Source organism: Solanum stenotomum, chromosome 3, assembly GCF_019186545.1.
Source record: "Solanum stenotomum isolate F172 chromosome 3, ASM1918654v1, whole genome shotgun sequence".
In the NCBI taxonomy this organism is placed as follows: domain Eukaryota; kingdom Viridiplantae; phylum Streptophyta; class Magnoliopsida; order Solanales; family Solanaceae; genus Solanum; species Solanum stenotomum.
In genome coordinates this window covers 16,034,287-16,051,392 of record NC_064284.1, presented here as the reverse complement: position 1 = coordinate 16,051,392, position 17,106 = coordinate 16,034,287, and the positions used below count along the sequence as shown (strand labels likewise).

The 17,106-nt window shown below is 32.0% G+C and overlaps 1 protein-coding gene across 1 annotated transcript; it reads right to left on the bottom strand.

The window, feature by feature from the left end:
• Positions 1-3,245: 3,245 nt before the first annotated feature.
• Positions 3,246-6,103, bottom strand: LOC125858520 (heavy metal-associated isoprenylated plant protein 9-like). The gene is made up of 5 exons (XM_049538322.1): positions 5,801-6,103; positions 5,528-5,717; positions 5,163-5,335; positions 4,989-5,079; positions 3,246-4,006 (listed from the first exon to the last, which is right to left on the bottom strand). The coding sequence occupies exons 1-5, from the start codon at positions 5,819-5,821 to the stop codon at positions 3,549-3,551; spliced, it is 933 nt and encodes a 310-aa protein (XP_049394279.1). The 5' UTR covers positions 5,822-6,103; the 3' UTR covers positions 3,246-3,548.
• Between the last annotated feature and the right edge of the window lie 11,003 nt (positions 6,104-17,106).

The following is a 17,106-nucleotide window of genomic DNA, read 5'->3' as shown; positions in this document are numbered from 1 at the left end:
AGTAAGGAAATAAGAGGATCATAGAAAGGGAAGGGGTGCGGTGACCTTTTCATTAGATTGGATCATGCACCTAATTAATTGGTGCAGTGTGAAATTAGGATAGTTGGACTGCTGTTTAATTTCTTGTATAAAAAATATGTGGTTGGAGTTTGAGGCGGATTCACAATTTAGTTGTAGGATTTCTAATATTGATCCCATTATATTTGTTAGCATGAGTTTTCATATATTTATTATTTGTTGGAGTTTGAGATGGATTCACAATTTAAATTCTATGGATTTAATATTAGGGTTATTAATATTAAGCCCATTATATTTGTAAGGTCGTAAGTTTATATACTTACTATACTGTTTACTGGCCATGTCCCCTGGTTGAAGCAAGGCAGACTTTTAGAGTGGGTAATTTTTGAATTCTTTCAAACTCAATAATTTTGGCTAGTTGTATTGATTTGTATTACAAATTCACCAAAATAAGTATATAAGTAATACTTATCAGATTAAATAGATCATTTATAAAATGTTGAATTCAAACTCATAAACTTCAAATTCTCAATTCGCGTCCAAATCAAAGGTAATTAAGCGCGCGTCAACCTAAAGTAATGGGGGAGATTGAAGGAATATGTTTTCTGTAGTTTCAAAAAGTGATGAACCTAAAAGAATTGGCGTAATTCCTTTTACTGTCATGGAAAAGGTGGTTGAGCTTTTGCGTAGCTTATGGTCTTACACATGACGCCAAAGTAATCTTATCCTATACATATATTCCTCAGTGAACCTAAAGTTTTAAGGAATAAGGCTGCACTTACACTGACCCCGTTCCGTATTTCTATGTAAGTGTTTGTTTGGATTAATTTATTTTAAGTATATTTTTAACTATCCAAAAGTATAGTATTATCTTAATTCAAAGGACAAAGCACAAGTACTTCATCATAAGCGGACTTAGAATTTGAAAATTAAGTGCACCACCAAGGATATAATACAAATTAGTTAGTTAAAACATGTTACACCAAGATGTAAAAATTAATTAAATGACTTGTTGGTAAAAATTGCACCATGGGTGCATGTGCACTTCATCCCTCAAATTTTATTACTAACATATTTCTCTCTCCAAACTCAACTTATGAAATTATACTAGGTCTGTTATTATTGTAATCGTTAAACCGCCAACAGATACTGGCATGCAGCAGCTACCATTGAAGGAATGCAAACATGGGCTCACGACAAAAATGATCAAGCCTATTAGTTACTTTCTTGGTGGTCCTTTTTTGCTGCATGCCCTAGCCTTCTTGTCTTAAAGTATAGCAGCAATATTTGAATAGTAACACAACAGGACAACTAACCCCTGCTTAAATAGAATTTAGTGACAATGACAAAGAAAGTGTATAGTGACAAACATTTTGAGTTAATAAAGCATGTTGTTCTTTTCATCAAATAAGAGCTGATCGTCTTCTCATAGATTCCCTTCACATGATCGATCCCCCAGCTATCATCATCTTGATAAGCAATAATTCTACCTACTGATTGTGACAATATAGTTACTTCTAGCTTTTCCTATTGCCTTCATCTTAATTAAGTCCGTCACTCGATTTAGAAACAATGTTACAATGTTATGTTGTTTACAAAAATCCATTGTATTTTCTAAATTTCTATCAAGTCTATTTCTGAAGCGACACTCCTAATTTACTGAAACACAAACTTGAGATCTCTAGTTAAAGTGTAACCATCCGTTAATAGGTGTGTATCGATTATTCCTACGTTAAACGTGGATTGTCGATACGGTGGTGGTGCGATACAATAGAGAGCCGAGAAATGAAATTTATGGAGACAAAAGGAGATGGCGGCGTGGAATCCCAAGATTTTTTAGAGGAAAAGTGCCCCCACCATGTTAGTAAACCGTTCAGTTCACTTTTACTTGTCACTCATTTTTTAAATAGATTCCATTTTAACTCGTCACTTTTAACATATTCGAATTTTTTATTTTATTTTTCATATTTTACCCTTAAAATTATATATACTATTCTCTAAATCAATTTTCAAGACCTACTACTAAATATCATTCAATAGAATAATGTAGTAAAATATTTATATTAATGATTATTTCTTAATGAATATATCAAAGAGTGACAAGTAAAAATGAACGGAGAGAGGGAGCACAAGTCGGCAGCTGACTCAGATCCACGCAAATCCCAAATGGTGGGTCCCAAACCACGTGGAACCCATGCATTTGTCTCTGTAGAGGGAAAAAAGAGAATCTGCGATTGAACAATTTCTAACACGCATCATGTCTCAATTTGTATTTCTTGGAGCCGCAGTTATATGATGTTATTTAAGTGTTTTATTTCGATTAAGTATACCAATTAAGAATGAAAGAAATTTTTTATAAATTTAAATTAAAGACATGTTTATGATTTTTAAAATTTATAATTATAAATTAATATTGGAATAATTCTTTTTGCTAATTATAAAAAGAGGCACTTTGTTTGACAGTTTGAGACAAGTAAAAAATAAATAAGACACTTATGGTTGAGCTTTTTTCCCTTTGTCTTATTTATTTTTTTTATTTGAAAAGAACGATGGGCCATAAAAAACTAGTTGTATTGGATTTCGGATCAAAACCTTTGTTTTCACTTTTCAAATTTATCTTAAACTTTTGTTTTTATAAAATATAATTATTTAAATTATATTTCATAATTAAATGATATTTTATTTTTTTAAAAAAGAAATATACATTTTAATTTTAAATATTTATTGTAAAAATGTGGCCAAGCACAACTTTAGTATTATAAAATAAAGTTTTTTTTTTTCAATTTTTATGGGCAAATGTGAAATGTCCTCTTAGATTGAGGTCGACGATTACTATAAGCTTTTACCAATTGTTTTCACTTTTCATATGTCGCTTCTTTAAAAAGTGTTTTCGTTTCGAGCCTGCTTTTGCTTTGTCTCTAGTTCCATGATTGTATATATGTGATAAAAATCCTTCTACTTTTGAAACATTCTTATATGACGGTTGAAAATTAAAAGTGTTCATCAATATAATTAATTACTATGAGTAACATTTTGTACTATTCAATTATGCTTGTTCTCTGTCTAATCAATTCGTTGGATATATAGTATTCAATAGATCTTACTTTGTTTTCATGTTACATAAAGTTTCGTAATACAGTCGACCGGGCATACATATTATAAAATAAAAATATCTAAAGTAGACAACTTTGCACAATTTATAATGAACAAGATATCATATTGTAACATTATCAAAGATGGTAAATAATATATATACACAACAAAACAATAATATGATGTAACATTTTTATATCTACTCTTGAAATACCATATTCAAGATTAGATATATATAACACGATAAATATTTGTATTTAACATTATTCATCTAGAGATAGAATATTAATTAATCCCCTTCACATGACCATCCATACAACAAATCAAATTAAATACTCCTACGTGTTTAAATTAATCATTGTCCCACAATATCATAAAAACTTAGTGTGAGGATTGATTAATTAAGTACGTACTATAATTGCTTGCAGGTTTATTAATTATGTAATGCAACATGCATTAGGGTTTTCATCGGAAAATAGCTGTGGAGGTGGAATTCTTTCAATGACGTAAAGTGGCTGATACTGATGATAATACATAAACTTATTAATCGTATGTTCATCATAATAATCTTCAATTGGAACGATCATCTCTTCTCCTCCGCCACCGCCTTCGTTTTTTTCTCCCTCCGGTGGTTTTTCACCGTCGCCCCCTTCTTTATTTTCAGCGGGGGCTGCACCGTCATCTTTCTTATCTTCGGGCTTTGGTTCTTCAACGGGCTTTGCCTCATCGGGCTTGGTCTCTTCAGCGGGCTTTTCGGGCTCAGGTTCGGGTTGAGGGACAATTTTTGCTTGTTTTTTGGTGCGTCGATAGACGTAGTCGACGAGCTTGTTAGCGTCCATAGTGCCTGTCACCGTTACTTTGCCAGTGCTGGCTTCTGTTTCCGCACTTCTAACACCTAAATTCAACAAGTCACATATTCTTGAGTGTTAATTAAATAAATATGATTATTAAATTAAAGTGATACTTAATTTACTACGAAGAGAATAATACATTCCGTAAGGAATGTATAGATGAATCCAGAATCGCTAAATTCTATTGGGTCAAAGACAACGGTTCTGATTTTACACGGACAGACTTTAACAAATTAATTACCTATCATTTCTGAGGTTTCTTATCATGTTTTTCACGCTATCAATTATGTGAAAATTATTCAAATAATTTGTAAAATGCTATTGCACCTAAATATATCATATATGGATAACATTCATGCACGTGCCCATTGTCCCACCACCACCTAAAGTATGGTGATAGAGGTGGATAAAATCTCACCATCTCTCTAAGTAAAAACTTATTTTTATTCCAATATATATATGGGATTATTTATTTGAATATAAAATGGTTTTACTCTACCGTGGTTAAGTGATATGTATCTAACTTCATATTAACCATGGTAAGTTCGTGTAAACATTTGATGTGAATAATTTTTACTTGAAGCTTTGTGTTGACTTTCTATGGCTTGCTCTTGCCTTTCACTCTCACTTGTCTCTTTCTTTTAAAAAAAGAACGAAGCAAAGTGCATGACAATTGACTATCCATTTCACTCGATCTATTTTGCTGTGTGAATAAGGTTTCATCATTACCATCCAAAAATCTAATGACATTAGTGTTATTGATGATTTGATTATCTTAGACCACGAGGATCCCAATCGTCAAATACTTAAGTTTACTTCTTTGATTAGGTCTCAACTTCTTCAATGTGATCTTCAAAGTCGTTTACATAAGAGATGGAAATTATCATTGGCTAGACTTTGTCTATCCATACTGATAATATTAAAAAGAATAACCATTAGTAACAAATTTAAAATGTTATATTGAATAACATTCTTTTTATTTTTATTTTACAAGTCACAGAACATGATTAGTACGTAATATGTTACCTTTCATTCTGAGAATCTTTTTTTTAAGTTGCTCAGCGCAGGCCTCACAATGCATGTTGACATTAAGTTCCACAGTAGTCAATCCACTTACCTAATAAAAGCAAATATCCAATGTTCACATTATGATTCTTTATACCAATAATCACTTCAAAAAGGCTGACACAAAAATTATACCTGTGAAGCAACAACTTCAGGAATTGGTTCACCCTCAGCTACCGGCAGGGGTGACAACACTTTTGCAACTCTTTTAGTTTTCTTCGTAATTCTGTCGCACACTGCTTGTGGCTCTATTACTCCCTTTATTGTCACTTGGTTTTTCGCCATCTCTATTACTACTCCCTCAACCCCTGCTCCACAGTACACACAATAAGGGCAGAGCTAAAGTATCGCAAGGGATCAATCGAACCCCTTTCATAGAAAAATAACACTATACTACATACACGGTCTAATGTTTACTTGTTTTAGTTGTGAAAATTCTGATTTCGCCACTGCAGTGATATTAAGATATAGAACAAATAAATAATAGAAGCTACACAAACCTCTAATCTTTGAAATTGACCTCTCAATTTTCTTGGCACATCCAACACAATGCAAGTCCACATACAAAACAAAAGGTGAAGGTGGTTTTGGCTCTTCTTTTTTCTCCTCTTCTTCTACTTTCTCTTCTTTCTTCTCCTCTGTTTGCTCTTCCTTTTTCTCCTCTGTTTTCACTTCTTCCTTTAGTGGCTCCTGTTTTATGTACATTTCATTCACAATCTCATCAATTCAATAAACAAACATAAATTCACTCATTCAAAAAACAGAGCACTAACCTGTTTCATTTCTTCACCCATTGTCTCTGTTTTTTCTATGAGTATAATGTCAAAAACAGAGTGATAGGTTTTATATAGTTGAAAGTTGGAGAAAAGGGGGCTGTGAAGAGAATCAAATAGGAGTTATATGACAAAATAAGATTATAAAGAGAGAAATGGGCGGTGCGATTATTACTCAAAAAAGCAGAGTCTGTGCGATGGCAGAGCACATGCAGAGCAACTAACTGCCTACAATGAAACTAAATTTATTCCTTCTTTTTGTATATTAGTTAAGGAAGAACAATTTTTTTTAAGAGAGAAGAGGGGGGGTTTCCAAAGAGTAGGGGCTAATCAAATTTATAGACATAAAGTGGATTCAATTAAATTAAAAAAAAAAATTAATGAGAATATGTGCTTTGTGAGAATACTAATTTAATCAAATTATATATTGTACTATCTCCATTTATTTATTTTACGGTTTTTCAAGAGTTAAATTATATTGATTTTTAACTTTAAAAATTCGTAGATTAACTCTAAAAAATCAAAATCATTTATCTCTTTAACTGTTAATGTGAGGCTTTTTTCATTCTTTAACACTCTATCTCACACTCAAAACTGAACATCTGATGCGGGGGCATTTAATTTAAAAACCTAACATCGAGCAAGATAGATATTGCTTTGCTATCATGTAAAATTAGCTCTAAAGAAGGAAGATTGTTCAAGCCGAAATCACCCGTAAAATGTGGAACTTTTTTCAATTTCTTTTAACGAAGAGGGAGTATGTTGCTTAGGTTTCGAGAACTATTGTTGTCTCCTGTTTGAGTGTGTCCCGCAATAATTAATCACCTACCTAATCACATAATTTTGTCTTAATACATTGACCCAAGAGCACATTAATTAGCCAAACCATCACTGATTAACTTCAACTATGCGTTAATTAGACCTTTAATTAAGTCATCATTTTCCTAATCTTCTTTTTAATTGTAGAAAATTCTAGAACAGAAGATGAAAATTAAACACGTGGAGCCTCGTATAGAGAATGTTAATGGATCAGTAAACAATACTCCAATTTGCTATGCTTCACAATGAACTAGCAAACTCCATTATTTGAACCTTTTTTTTTCCTCCCTTTTATCTGATCTTCAATTTCAAAGGTACTTTTTTTTCCTGCATAAATTTATCAACTTTCTGTGGNGTCATTTTCCTAATCTTCTTTTTAATTGTAGAAAATTCTAGAACAGAAGATGAATTATAAACACGTGGGGCCTCGTATAGAGAATGTTAATGGATCAGTAAACAATACTCCAATTTGCTATGCTTCACAATGAACTAGCAAACTCCATTAATTGAACCTTTTTTTTCCCTCCCTTTTATCTGATCTTCAATTTCAAAGGTACTTTGTTTCCTGCATAAATTTATCAACTTTCTGTGGCAGATGAGTCTGGGGAAAAAAAAAGGAATATATATATCCTAAACTTTAATTTCTGCGATACAACTTGGTAACTTTGAACAAAATTTGGGGATGCTAAATTTCTAATGATTTGCGTGTAAAGTTCTTTGTGCTTCAAAGTTGGTATCACATGGGTTGTTCCACTTCTACATCTCAAACTGCCCGGGCGATTTAGTCCAGTATTTTAAATGCGAAATATAATTATAAGTTTAATAACTTAAATTATAAAGTAATAATATATCAATTTAAAGTTTTGAATTCAAATTTAGTGTGTACAAAATTAATCATGTCTAAGAAATAAAATTGTATAAAACAGAAATAATAGCAGAAATAGAAAAGAAAAAAGACCCAACAAAAAGGAAAACAGAAACTGGTAGAGAAAGGAAAATAGATGAAATGTTGCATACTCTAATTAGAGTTTGTAGTTCATGTGACATTTTTCTGTTTAACAATCGATTAATTACAAAATTCATACTTATCAGTTATCATTCTCACTACACCTACCTTACCAAACAGGTCCAGACTCCAGACAATGAAATTCACAGCTAACTAGTAACTACTAATACTTTAACATCTGTCCCATCAAATCCAAATTAAATGTCGTGATTTTTAAAAATAGTTATTTCAAATTATTTTTTATATTTTAAATAGATAAAGTTAATTAACCTTTTTCCATTTACCCTTTAGACAAAATATGATAAATAATTTGAGATGGATAAAATACTAATGCTATAATAAGTAATTTCAAAAAGGCGTTTCTATGTGGAGTTAATTAATTTGGTAATTAAAGTAAGTACTTTTGAGATCAAAGTTGTGAATATGTCCCTACTGTGACACAACATGGACGCTAGGTTTACGTGGAAATGAGTCAGCACTAATCAGTGGTTTTCTTGCATTAATTACAACTAGCAAGATTACATATTACCCCACTTCACCTAACAGAGAAAGTTAACTTGAATTATTATGACATATTGCCAACCAAAGGAAAATTTTAGATAATTGTAGTTTTCAAGTTTAATTTGGGATCTAGTTGGATTGATTAAATATTTCTTCAAATAGAGATGTTTTACATGAAATTTCTTACGTGTTTGAAATTTTGATTTGTTCGTTAATTATAGTTAGGGTGTTTTTTTGTGTGGTTGATGAAAATAGTTTTTTTAATTTATTTTAGGTGTGGAATTGTGGGTCACTAAATCTGGAATTTTCAAAGTATTTGGTTAAGTGGAATAGAAAGGTTGGTAACATGCAGACACCTCATATGCATATTGCATCATTTGTAGCAAAAAGGCAATCAAAACTCAACCACCCATTACCTTTCAAACACCTTTCTTGTTACAATTCAAACTACAGAATATACTTCCAATTTTGTTCCTTAATTAAACAAATGGGATTTAGCTAAATACTTTTAAAGATTCGGCCTAGTAATCAATACAACAACATAGCCAGTGAATCCTACAAATAAAGTCGAGAAAGAATAGAATCTATGCAGATATCTTATCAGTAAATTATGAAAGTTGAGAAATTATTTTTGAATGACCTAATAATCAATGACCAATGAAAATGACACTATAAATAGCGGATTCAAAAGTTTGAAAACAAAAATTTGGCGTCTAGTACTTGAACTTGGCATATCAAGGTTGATCTTCAATTTCCTAAACCACTGAATCAACCTCTACTTTTTATGTTTAAGAGATTATAAATCTATATATATATATATACACACTATTTTTTTTTTAAATAAACCTTATTTATACCGTATAATTTTTTATCCATGGGATTCATGTGAACATCCTCTTCCCCTCCTAGATCTGCCATCTACTCATTCTCTATAATAACATGAATAATATGTTAATATAGATTTTTATAACAAGAATTTTACTATAGCAGTAAAAAAAAAATGAGGATAAACAAAGTCATTATCAAAGAAGTTTGACGTTAGGGATTTTTTCTTACATATACTTGAGCAATAGTATCGACACTTGTTATGATATTAGATATATAATAAGTAATCATATGCAAACAACATATTTTGAGACTTCAAATAAAATGAAATTTAGTTAATAAGTGCATTTTAGATGGATTGTGTGGGTGTAATATGTGCTGCACCTCTTCACTTATTCCTTAATGCAGTCAAAAAGCAATTGAATTTTCAAATGGAATATAGGCAAAGAGAGCTATGTTGCTTAAGGCAACTGCTTTGTATAAGTTCTATACTAGTACACTATTACTTTATTTCATATCACATTGATTAATAATTACTCAACAATATCACTTATTCATTGAATCACCACTGAATTATTGTTTCAACTAGTCTAAAGGATGCTTTGAAGTTCAAAAAATTCCAGGTTCAATTCCTCTATACTTTTGTGCTCTATATCCTATTAACAAGCTTACTTAATTAAGAATTAACAAAGATCACTTATTTAAGTCCAAGCGGCAACTATACGCATCGATACATAATTAATTTAAATTCGAAGACAATAGAGTATCTGTATCTTCATTTGTATAATCAATTAATTCAAATTCCCATGTCCAATAATACTAGATTTATGAAGATAGATCATATTTCAAGAGCAAACATATGGACTCTTAAACCAAAACTAAATGGCAAAATTTTCTGTAGTTTTTTTTGGTTTAATACATAAAGCAAACACAAAAAAGATCATAATAAGCATTAAGCAAGACAGACATACGATGATTATATCTGATAATTAAGCACTTCCGAATTGAAAAACAACAATTATAATGAACGCAAGAACTCAAGGTAAGCATAGAAACGGCCAAGCTTTTGTGAAATAGGCGTAACGCGGCCAGGTCTGGACGTTTCCGTTATGTGAATCTTAATTAAGTCCCTCACAAGCTGATTTTCCTCCTCAGACAAATCACTACTGATGACAAAATTTCCATCAATATTCAAATTTTTAGCCACAGTTTTCTGGGCTAACATTTTTGAAGAGTAGCAGTAAATTGCAGGCATAGATAACAGATATCTGATCATAGTAAAAATAACGCTCAACATGATTAATTGTCAATCATGTACTCCTTAGCCTGCGAAGGAATTTTGACAGTGTTTATTTCACTAATGCCTAATTCAGTTAATCTGTTGGTAAGCACATCTTTAAAACCAGGATTCACTAGAATAAGTAAATTGGCAACAAAAGGCACAAGTTTCTCGATTGTCTGTTGCATTGTTAGCTTCACGCAGTGCAATCTCAAAGATATATACAGTGAAATTGTAACTTTGGATTGTCCCCTTGTAGGAAAATACACTGTTTCCAACTCTAGAGTTTGCGAAGGAACTCATAACTCAATCTTCTACTAATGTATAACAGAATAGAACAATTTTGCTTTACTCAAACTAGTACCAAGTAATGTATAAACCATTTGCTTATTGGAACAATTTATATATGCAAAAACATTGGAATAGGAAACGATCAAATTAAATGTATACAGTGAACTTTTTTCTGTACTCGAGACTCGTGAGTGTTGAAGAAGAAGGAAGCTGACGATTGGAACATGTCAAAGGAACAGGTCCAACGAAGCTGATGGACGTGTCTGCAGCATGTGTTGATGAAGAATGAAGCTGATGATTGGAACATGTTCAACGAAGCTGACTGACGAGTTTACAGCACTGTTGTAGAATTAGAGCCGCACTAGGATTAGACTACTTATATTAATTAGGATTATATTATGACTAGAATTATATTATGATTAGGATTATATTACGACTAGGATTAGATTATTTATAATTGCATTATTATTATTATAGTAGTAGTAATAGGTATTGTAGTAGGACTCTACAATTTTCCCTATATAAGGAGGTTGTAACTCAACATTATTTTCAATCAATACAATCCTTGATTTCTCTAATCCTAGACGTGAGATTTCTACATGGTAGCAGAGCATAAAAGCTCTTCCGCTCTCTGAGTATTGATAAAAAAAAAAAACGTTGCAATAGCCCCTTCTACCAAAACCATGTCAACCTCCTCACTTCACCAAATCATTGTTGCTTGCTCCATTAAACTTAAATCAGCAAACTACCTCATAAAGAGGACACAAATATCCCAATTGATTCAGGTGATGAAACTAACGTATCTCATCTATGAACCAAGTAAAAGTAGTTGTTCCACTGGACAAACTGCTAGGGAAGTTGTAGCGGCTGAGAAGGATGCAAAAGATAGTGGTATCATTGATGATTGGAAGGAGAAATATGTGTTACTAAGAAGTTGGATCTCAACCACCTTGACTGAAGAAAGCATGCACCTAATTGTGGGCTGCTCAACTGCCAAAGAGATATGAGAATGCTTGGAAAAAGTTTATATTCAAGCAACAAAATAATTAATTTTGCTAGAGGTTTAGGTCTCAAATACAAGACCTTTGTCATATTAAGTAAGACACCATACTCCACCCTTAATCAATTTGTTTATACTCTCACGAGTTTTGATATAAGGGAAGATGAAGAAAAGGTGTCACAACAAAATCATAACATGGTATTCTCTGCCCAAAAAGGCAGGGGAAGAAGAAACAACAACATCAACTCCAGAGAAACAGACATCACATTCATACCGAAGCATTGACAAAAATAAGTTTTTGCTGGGTATTCAAAGTTTTTTTTTCTGCGTATTAGAATCAAGCTAGGAGTAACCGTTCATCTACTCACTAGCTTGAGGGGAAGTGTTGAAGAAGAAGGAAGCTGGCGATTGGAACATGTCAAAGGAACAGGTCCAACGAAGCTGACTGAAGTGTCTGCAACAAATGTTGATGAAAAAGAAAGCTGATGATTGGAACATGTCCAACGAAGCTGACTGACGAGTTTACAGCACTGCTATAGAATTAGAGTCGCACTAGGATTAGACTACTTATATTAATTATGATTATATTACGAATAGAATTATATTATGATTAGGATTATATTACGACTAGAATTATATTATGATTAGGATTATATTACGACTAGGATTAGATTATTTATAATTGCATTATTATTATTATTATAGTAGTAATAGGTATTGTAGTAGGACTCTAAGTATAGTTAACTTAGGACTCTACAATTCTCTCATATATCAGGAGATTGTAACTCAACATTATTTTCATCAATACAATCCTTGATTTCTCTAATCCTAGAAATCTCACGTATAGGATTAGAGAAATCAAGGATTGTATTAATGAAAATAATGTTGAGTTACAACCTCCTTATATAGGAGAGAATTGTAGAGTCCTAAGTTAACTATACTTAGAGTCCTACTACAATACCTATTACTACTATAATAATAATAATAATAATAATAATAATAATAATAATGCAATTATAAATAATCTAATCCTAGTCGTAATATAATCCTAATCATAGTATAATTCTAGTCGTAATATAATCCTAATTAATATAAGTAGTCTAATCCTAGTGTGACTCTAATTCTACAGCAGTGCTGTAAACTCGTCAGTCAGCTTCGTTGGACCTCTTCCTTTGACATATTCCAATCATCAGCTTCCTTCTTCATCAACACTTGCTGCAGACACGTCAGTCAACTTCGTTAGACATGTTCCTTTGACATGTTCCAATCGTCAGCTTCATTCTTTTTCAATACTTCCCCTCAAGCTAGTGAGTAGAGGAACGGTTACTCCTAGCTTGATTCTAATACGCAGAAAAAAAAACTTTGAATACCTAGCGAAAACTTTTTTTTGTCAATGCTTCGGTATGAATGTGATGTCTGCTTCTCTGGAGTTGATGTTGTTGTTTCTTCTTCCCCTGCCTTTTTGGGCAGAGAATACCATGTTATGATTTTGTTGTGACACTTTTTCTTCATCTTCCCTTATATCAAAACTCATGAGATCAGTATTAACAAATTGATTAAGGGTGGAATATGGTGTCTTGCCTAATATGACAAAGGTCTTGTATTTGAGACCTAAACCTCTAGCAAAATTAATTATTTTTGTTGCTTGAATATAAACTTTTTCCAAGCATTCTCACACCTCCTTGGCAGTTGAGCAGCCCACAGTTAGGTACATGCTTTCTTCGGTCAAGGTGCTTGAGATCCAACTCCTTAACAACATATTTTTCTCCTTCCAATCATCAATGTTGTCACTATCTTTTGCATCTTTCTCAACCACTACAACTTTCCTAGCAGTCTGTCTAGTGGAACAACTACTTTTACTTGGTTCATTCTCTGTGATTTGAATCAATTGGGATATGTGTGTCCTCTTTATGAGGTAGTTTGCTGGCTTAAGTTTAATGGAGCAAGCGACAATGAGTTGGTGAAGTAAGAAGGTCGACATATTTTTGGTAGAAGTGGTCATTGCAACGTGTTTTTTTTTTTTTGTTTTTTTGTTTTATCAATACTTAGAGAGCAGAGGAGCTTTTATGCTCGGATACCATGTAAAATTAGGTCTTAGGCCTAACTCACACCCCAAAAGCTAGCTCCTAAGTTTTGGATTTCTAGTGCATGTACATCCCCCCCTAATTTCTCCATTCTCTTCCAATCCATTAAATACTTCTATTTCAGCACGGCATAAGTGATTTCAAATTTGCGTGGGCAATGAATTTGTCATCAAACTTAAGGTCGCTTTACTAATTGAGTTCGCAATTAAATACTAGTAATACATAAGTAATAGATTTCACTAATACAACTATGTATGTTGAACAAAAGCTACTAAATTCTCCTCATGTCATATATATTGTCATGAAATTAAAGTAAAATGATCTGATTAAACTAAAGGACTGAATCCAAGCAACATTATATTATATTGTTTCGACACTATTCTAAAAGGATGTGTCTTTGAAGTTTTAAAAAAAATATTCCAGGTGCATTTTCTCTATACTATATATAAAATCACTTTACCCTATTGACAAGTTTGCTTGTGACCATCGATGTATATCAAATTCACATATATATAGTCACAATAGAGCATGAGAATCTCCGGTGTTTAATTTATTAATTCGAATTTCATTAAATTCCAACTTGATTTATGAAGGTTCATGCATGTATCCAGAGCAGACTAATAAACGAAATCAAGCAGTAAGAATACTCCCTCCATTTCATATTACCTGGTACATGTTAACTTGTCACTACTTAAAAAAAACTTTAATACGAAATGTATTTATACTAAAAAAAAGACTTGCTAAAAATTCTTTGAAATTTAAACTTGATTCCACTATTACTGTATTGTTGGATAGAATATTGTATTATTATCAATTATTACATAGTGTCACACATTCATAATTTGAATTATAAAACCTCCATAAAAAAAAAATAGGGTGTGCGGGTAAAGCTACAGTGAAAAGATAAGATAAAAGATGAAATATAATTATTAAATAAAAAAATATATTAAGGTAACGACCTGAACACACCAAATTTATGTTATATAAAATGAGTCTTTTTGTCGTTACTCGTTACCTAACAATGAATTTAAACGATTCAATATAATTAAATTTCATAACAATCAAACAAATATTATATTCAAACTAACAATACAATATAATGGATAACAACCATCCAAACAACGTGTAAAGATAAAAATTGAAAAATATAGTAGCAAAATTCTCTAGATTACATAAATTGGACAATAAACTGAAACAATTACATGCTCTAGTCCATACTTCATAGTAACTGAACTTTTGGGTGTCAAAAACTAAACACTATTACCTTTTAATTATTCTCAAATTATTCTCTTAAAAATGTAGAAAATGATTTCTTCTATTAAACATTAATAGGGACTGGAGGAAGTATTTTTAGTTTGTAACAAATAGGGATAAACTATTTCCTCTAGTCCATATAAAGTGACTTGTTGAAACTATTTTAATACTCTTTAAGTTCATTTTTACTGGTCCATTATATTGAAAATAATTGTATAGCAATACTTGTCAAATTTCGAAAAAAAAATAAAATCTTTTGTGCCTATTTTACCCTTGCTAATTAAATATTATTCAATATATAATACAATTCCTAGCAAACATTAATATGAACCAAATTCAATGTCAGCAAAGACACTTTCCCACATTAATGAAACAGGCGTAATGCGACCAGGCCTGGACATTTCCCTTTTGTGAATCACAATTAAGTCCCTCACAAGCTCTTTGTCCTGCTCAGAGAAATCATTACTCGTCACAAAATTTGAATTTCGTCTATAAATCGTCAAATTTCTAGCAACAGCAAACAGAATTCGAAATCTGACTTTGCTCTATATCCTCCAAGGAATCGAAAGAATTGTGGATAATCTGACTCAGTAACAGCTTTTAAGATTATCACCTTCATGTCGAACCCTAGGGTCCTCCAGAATTGGAGATGCACTCAAGATTAAAGTATCATGCATCACTTTATAAGCATACATTTCGGACCACGCCAAAAATCCACACAGATGAGCTATCAAAGAACACAAACAACCAGAACGATCTGAGAACGAAATCAGAAAACGAATCACTGCCTGTTTAACAGGCATTGAAGAGCCTAAAATTGAACGAATAGACTCTGCTCTGAGAAAGAGTAAGGCACCGGCATCTCATCATCACATGAACACGGAACGTTAGAACACATTGCTTTAATCCTTTTGGTCATGAAATTGTCATAGTTAGCTCGGCTGATGTTTTTGAAAAGTATCAGTACGGTGCAGCCAAAGATAAGATACATATCATTAGGGTTAAAATAATGCTCAACATGATAGTCAATCATGTATTCCTCGGCCTGAGAAGGTAATTCAGCTAATCTGTTGGTAAGCACATCTTTAAAACCAAAATTCAGTAGAATAAGTAAATTGGACACAAAGGCACAAGTGTCCCGATTGTCTGTTGCAGCGTTAGCTTTACGCAGTGCAATCTCAAAGACGACACATTTGGAAGGTAACTCTGGAGTGTCCAGTTCTAGGAAAATACGCTGTTTTAACTCTCTGTTTCTAGAACTAGAGTTTGCCATGGAACTCAAAACTCAATCTGCTAAATGTATAACAAACGCGAACAATTTACGTAGTAGTACCTTGAAATTATTGATGAGGAAATCAGTTATTGGAGTACAATTTATAGATGCAACATCCACTTTATCTTTATTTATTTACATTGGAATTGGAAATTAAATGTAAACAGTGAACACAATGCATAAACGAAACGACGTGCCAGGAATATCTAGCTAGGTGTATTCATATTACATTTAATGGGTCGTTTGATTTGATGCGTCGGGCATGTCTCCCTTCTCTTCCAATCCATTGAATGAATAAATAGACACAGAGCTTTAAAACCTTTACTACCAGCATTAATTAATTGGAAAAATCCTTTTGGTCAGAATGATATTTATCTATGTTATTTTACCTTTTTGAACATTTTTACCCTTTTAACTTTAATACATTTTAATTAAAAAATGGAAAAAAGATCAGTTTATTTTAAAATAAAAAGATATTATAGTTTTTCTAAATTTCTGGCCAAATTTTCTGATCATTTAGCATTACCCTAATTAATTATTATTAGACTCAATGTCATGACTATAGGTTGTAGCCATTAATTAATTATCGTTAAAACAATTTTTTGATATAGTGACACCATATGTGGTTTTCCGTCTCGATTTTCCTTCTCTTGTTATCTTAATCACGAACCACTAAATACAAATCCAAGAAGAGGCCAAGTGACGATTTAAAATTTATGGGTCACTAAATTTACTATCGAACTTATGGCTCATTTTAGTATTAATGAATTTTCCTAATCCAACTACAGATTCCAATCAAAAGCTACTAGAGAATCCGTAAATAATACACTAGCTCCACCCCTGAACCCGAGGACTGATCTTCCTCTCATATCGTGAAATTAAAGTAAATATAATTTGATAGCCGGATTATAATAGCAGTATGCTAAGCTATTTTTAAAAAGTCGATTCAAACACCCTCTAAAACTATCCTCAAA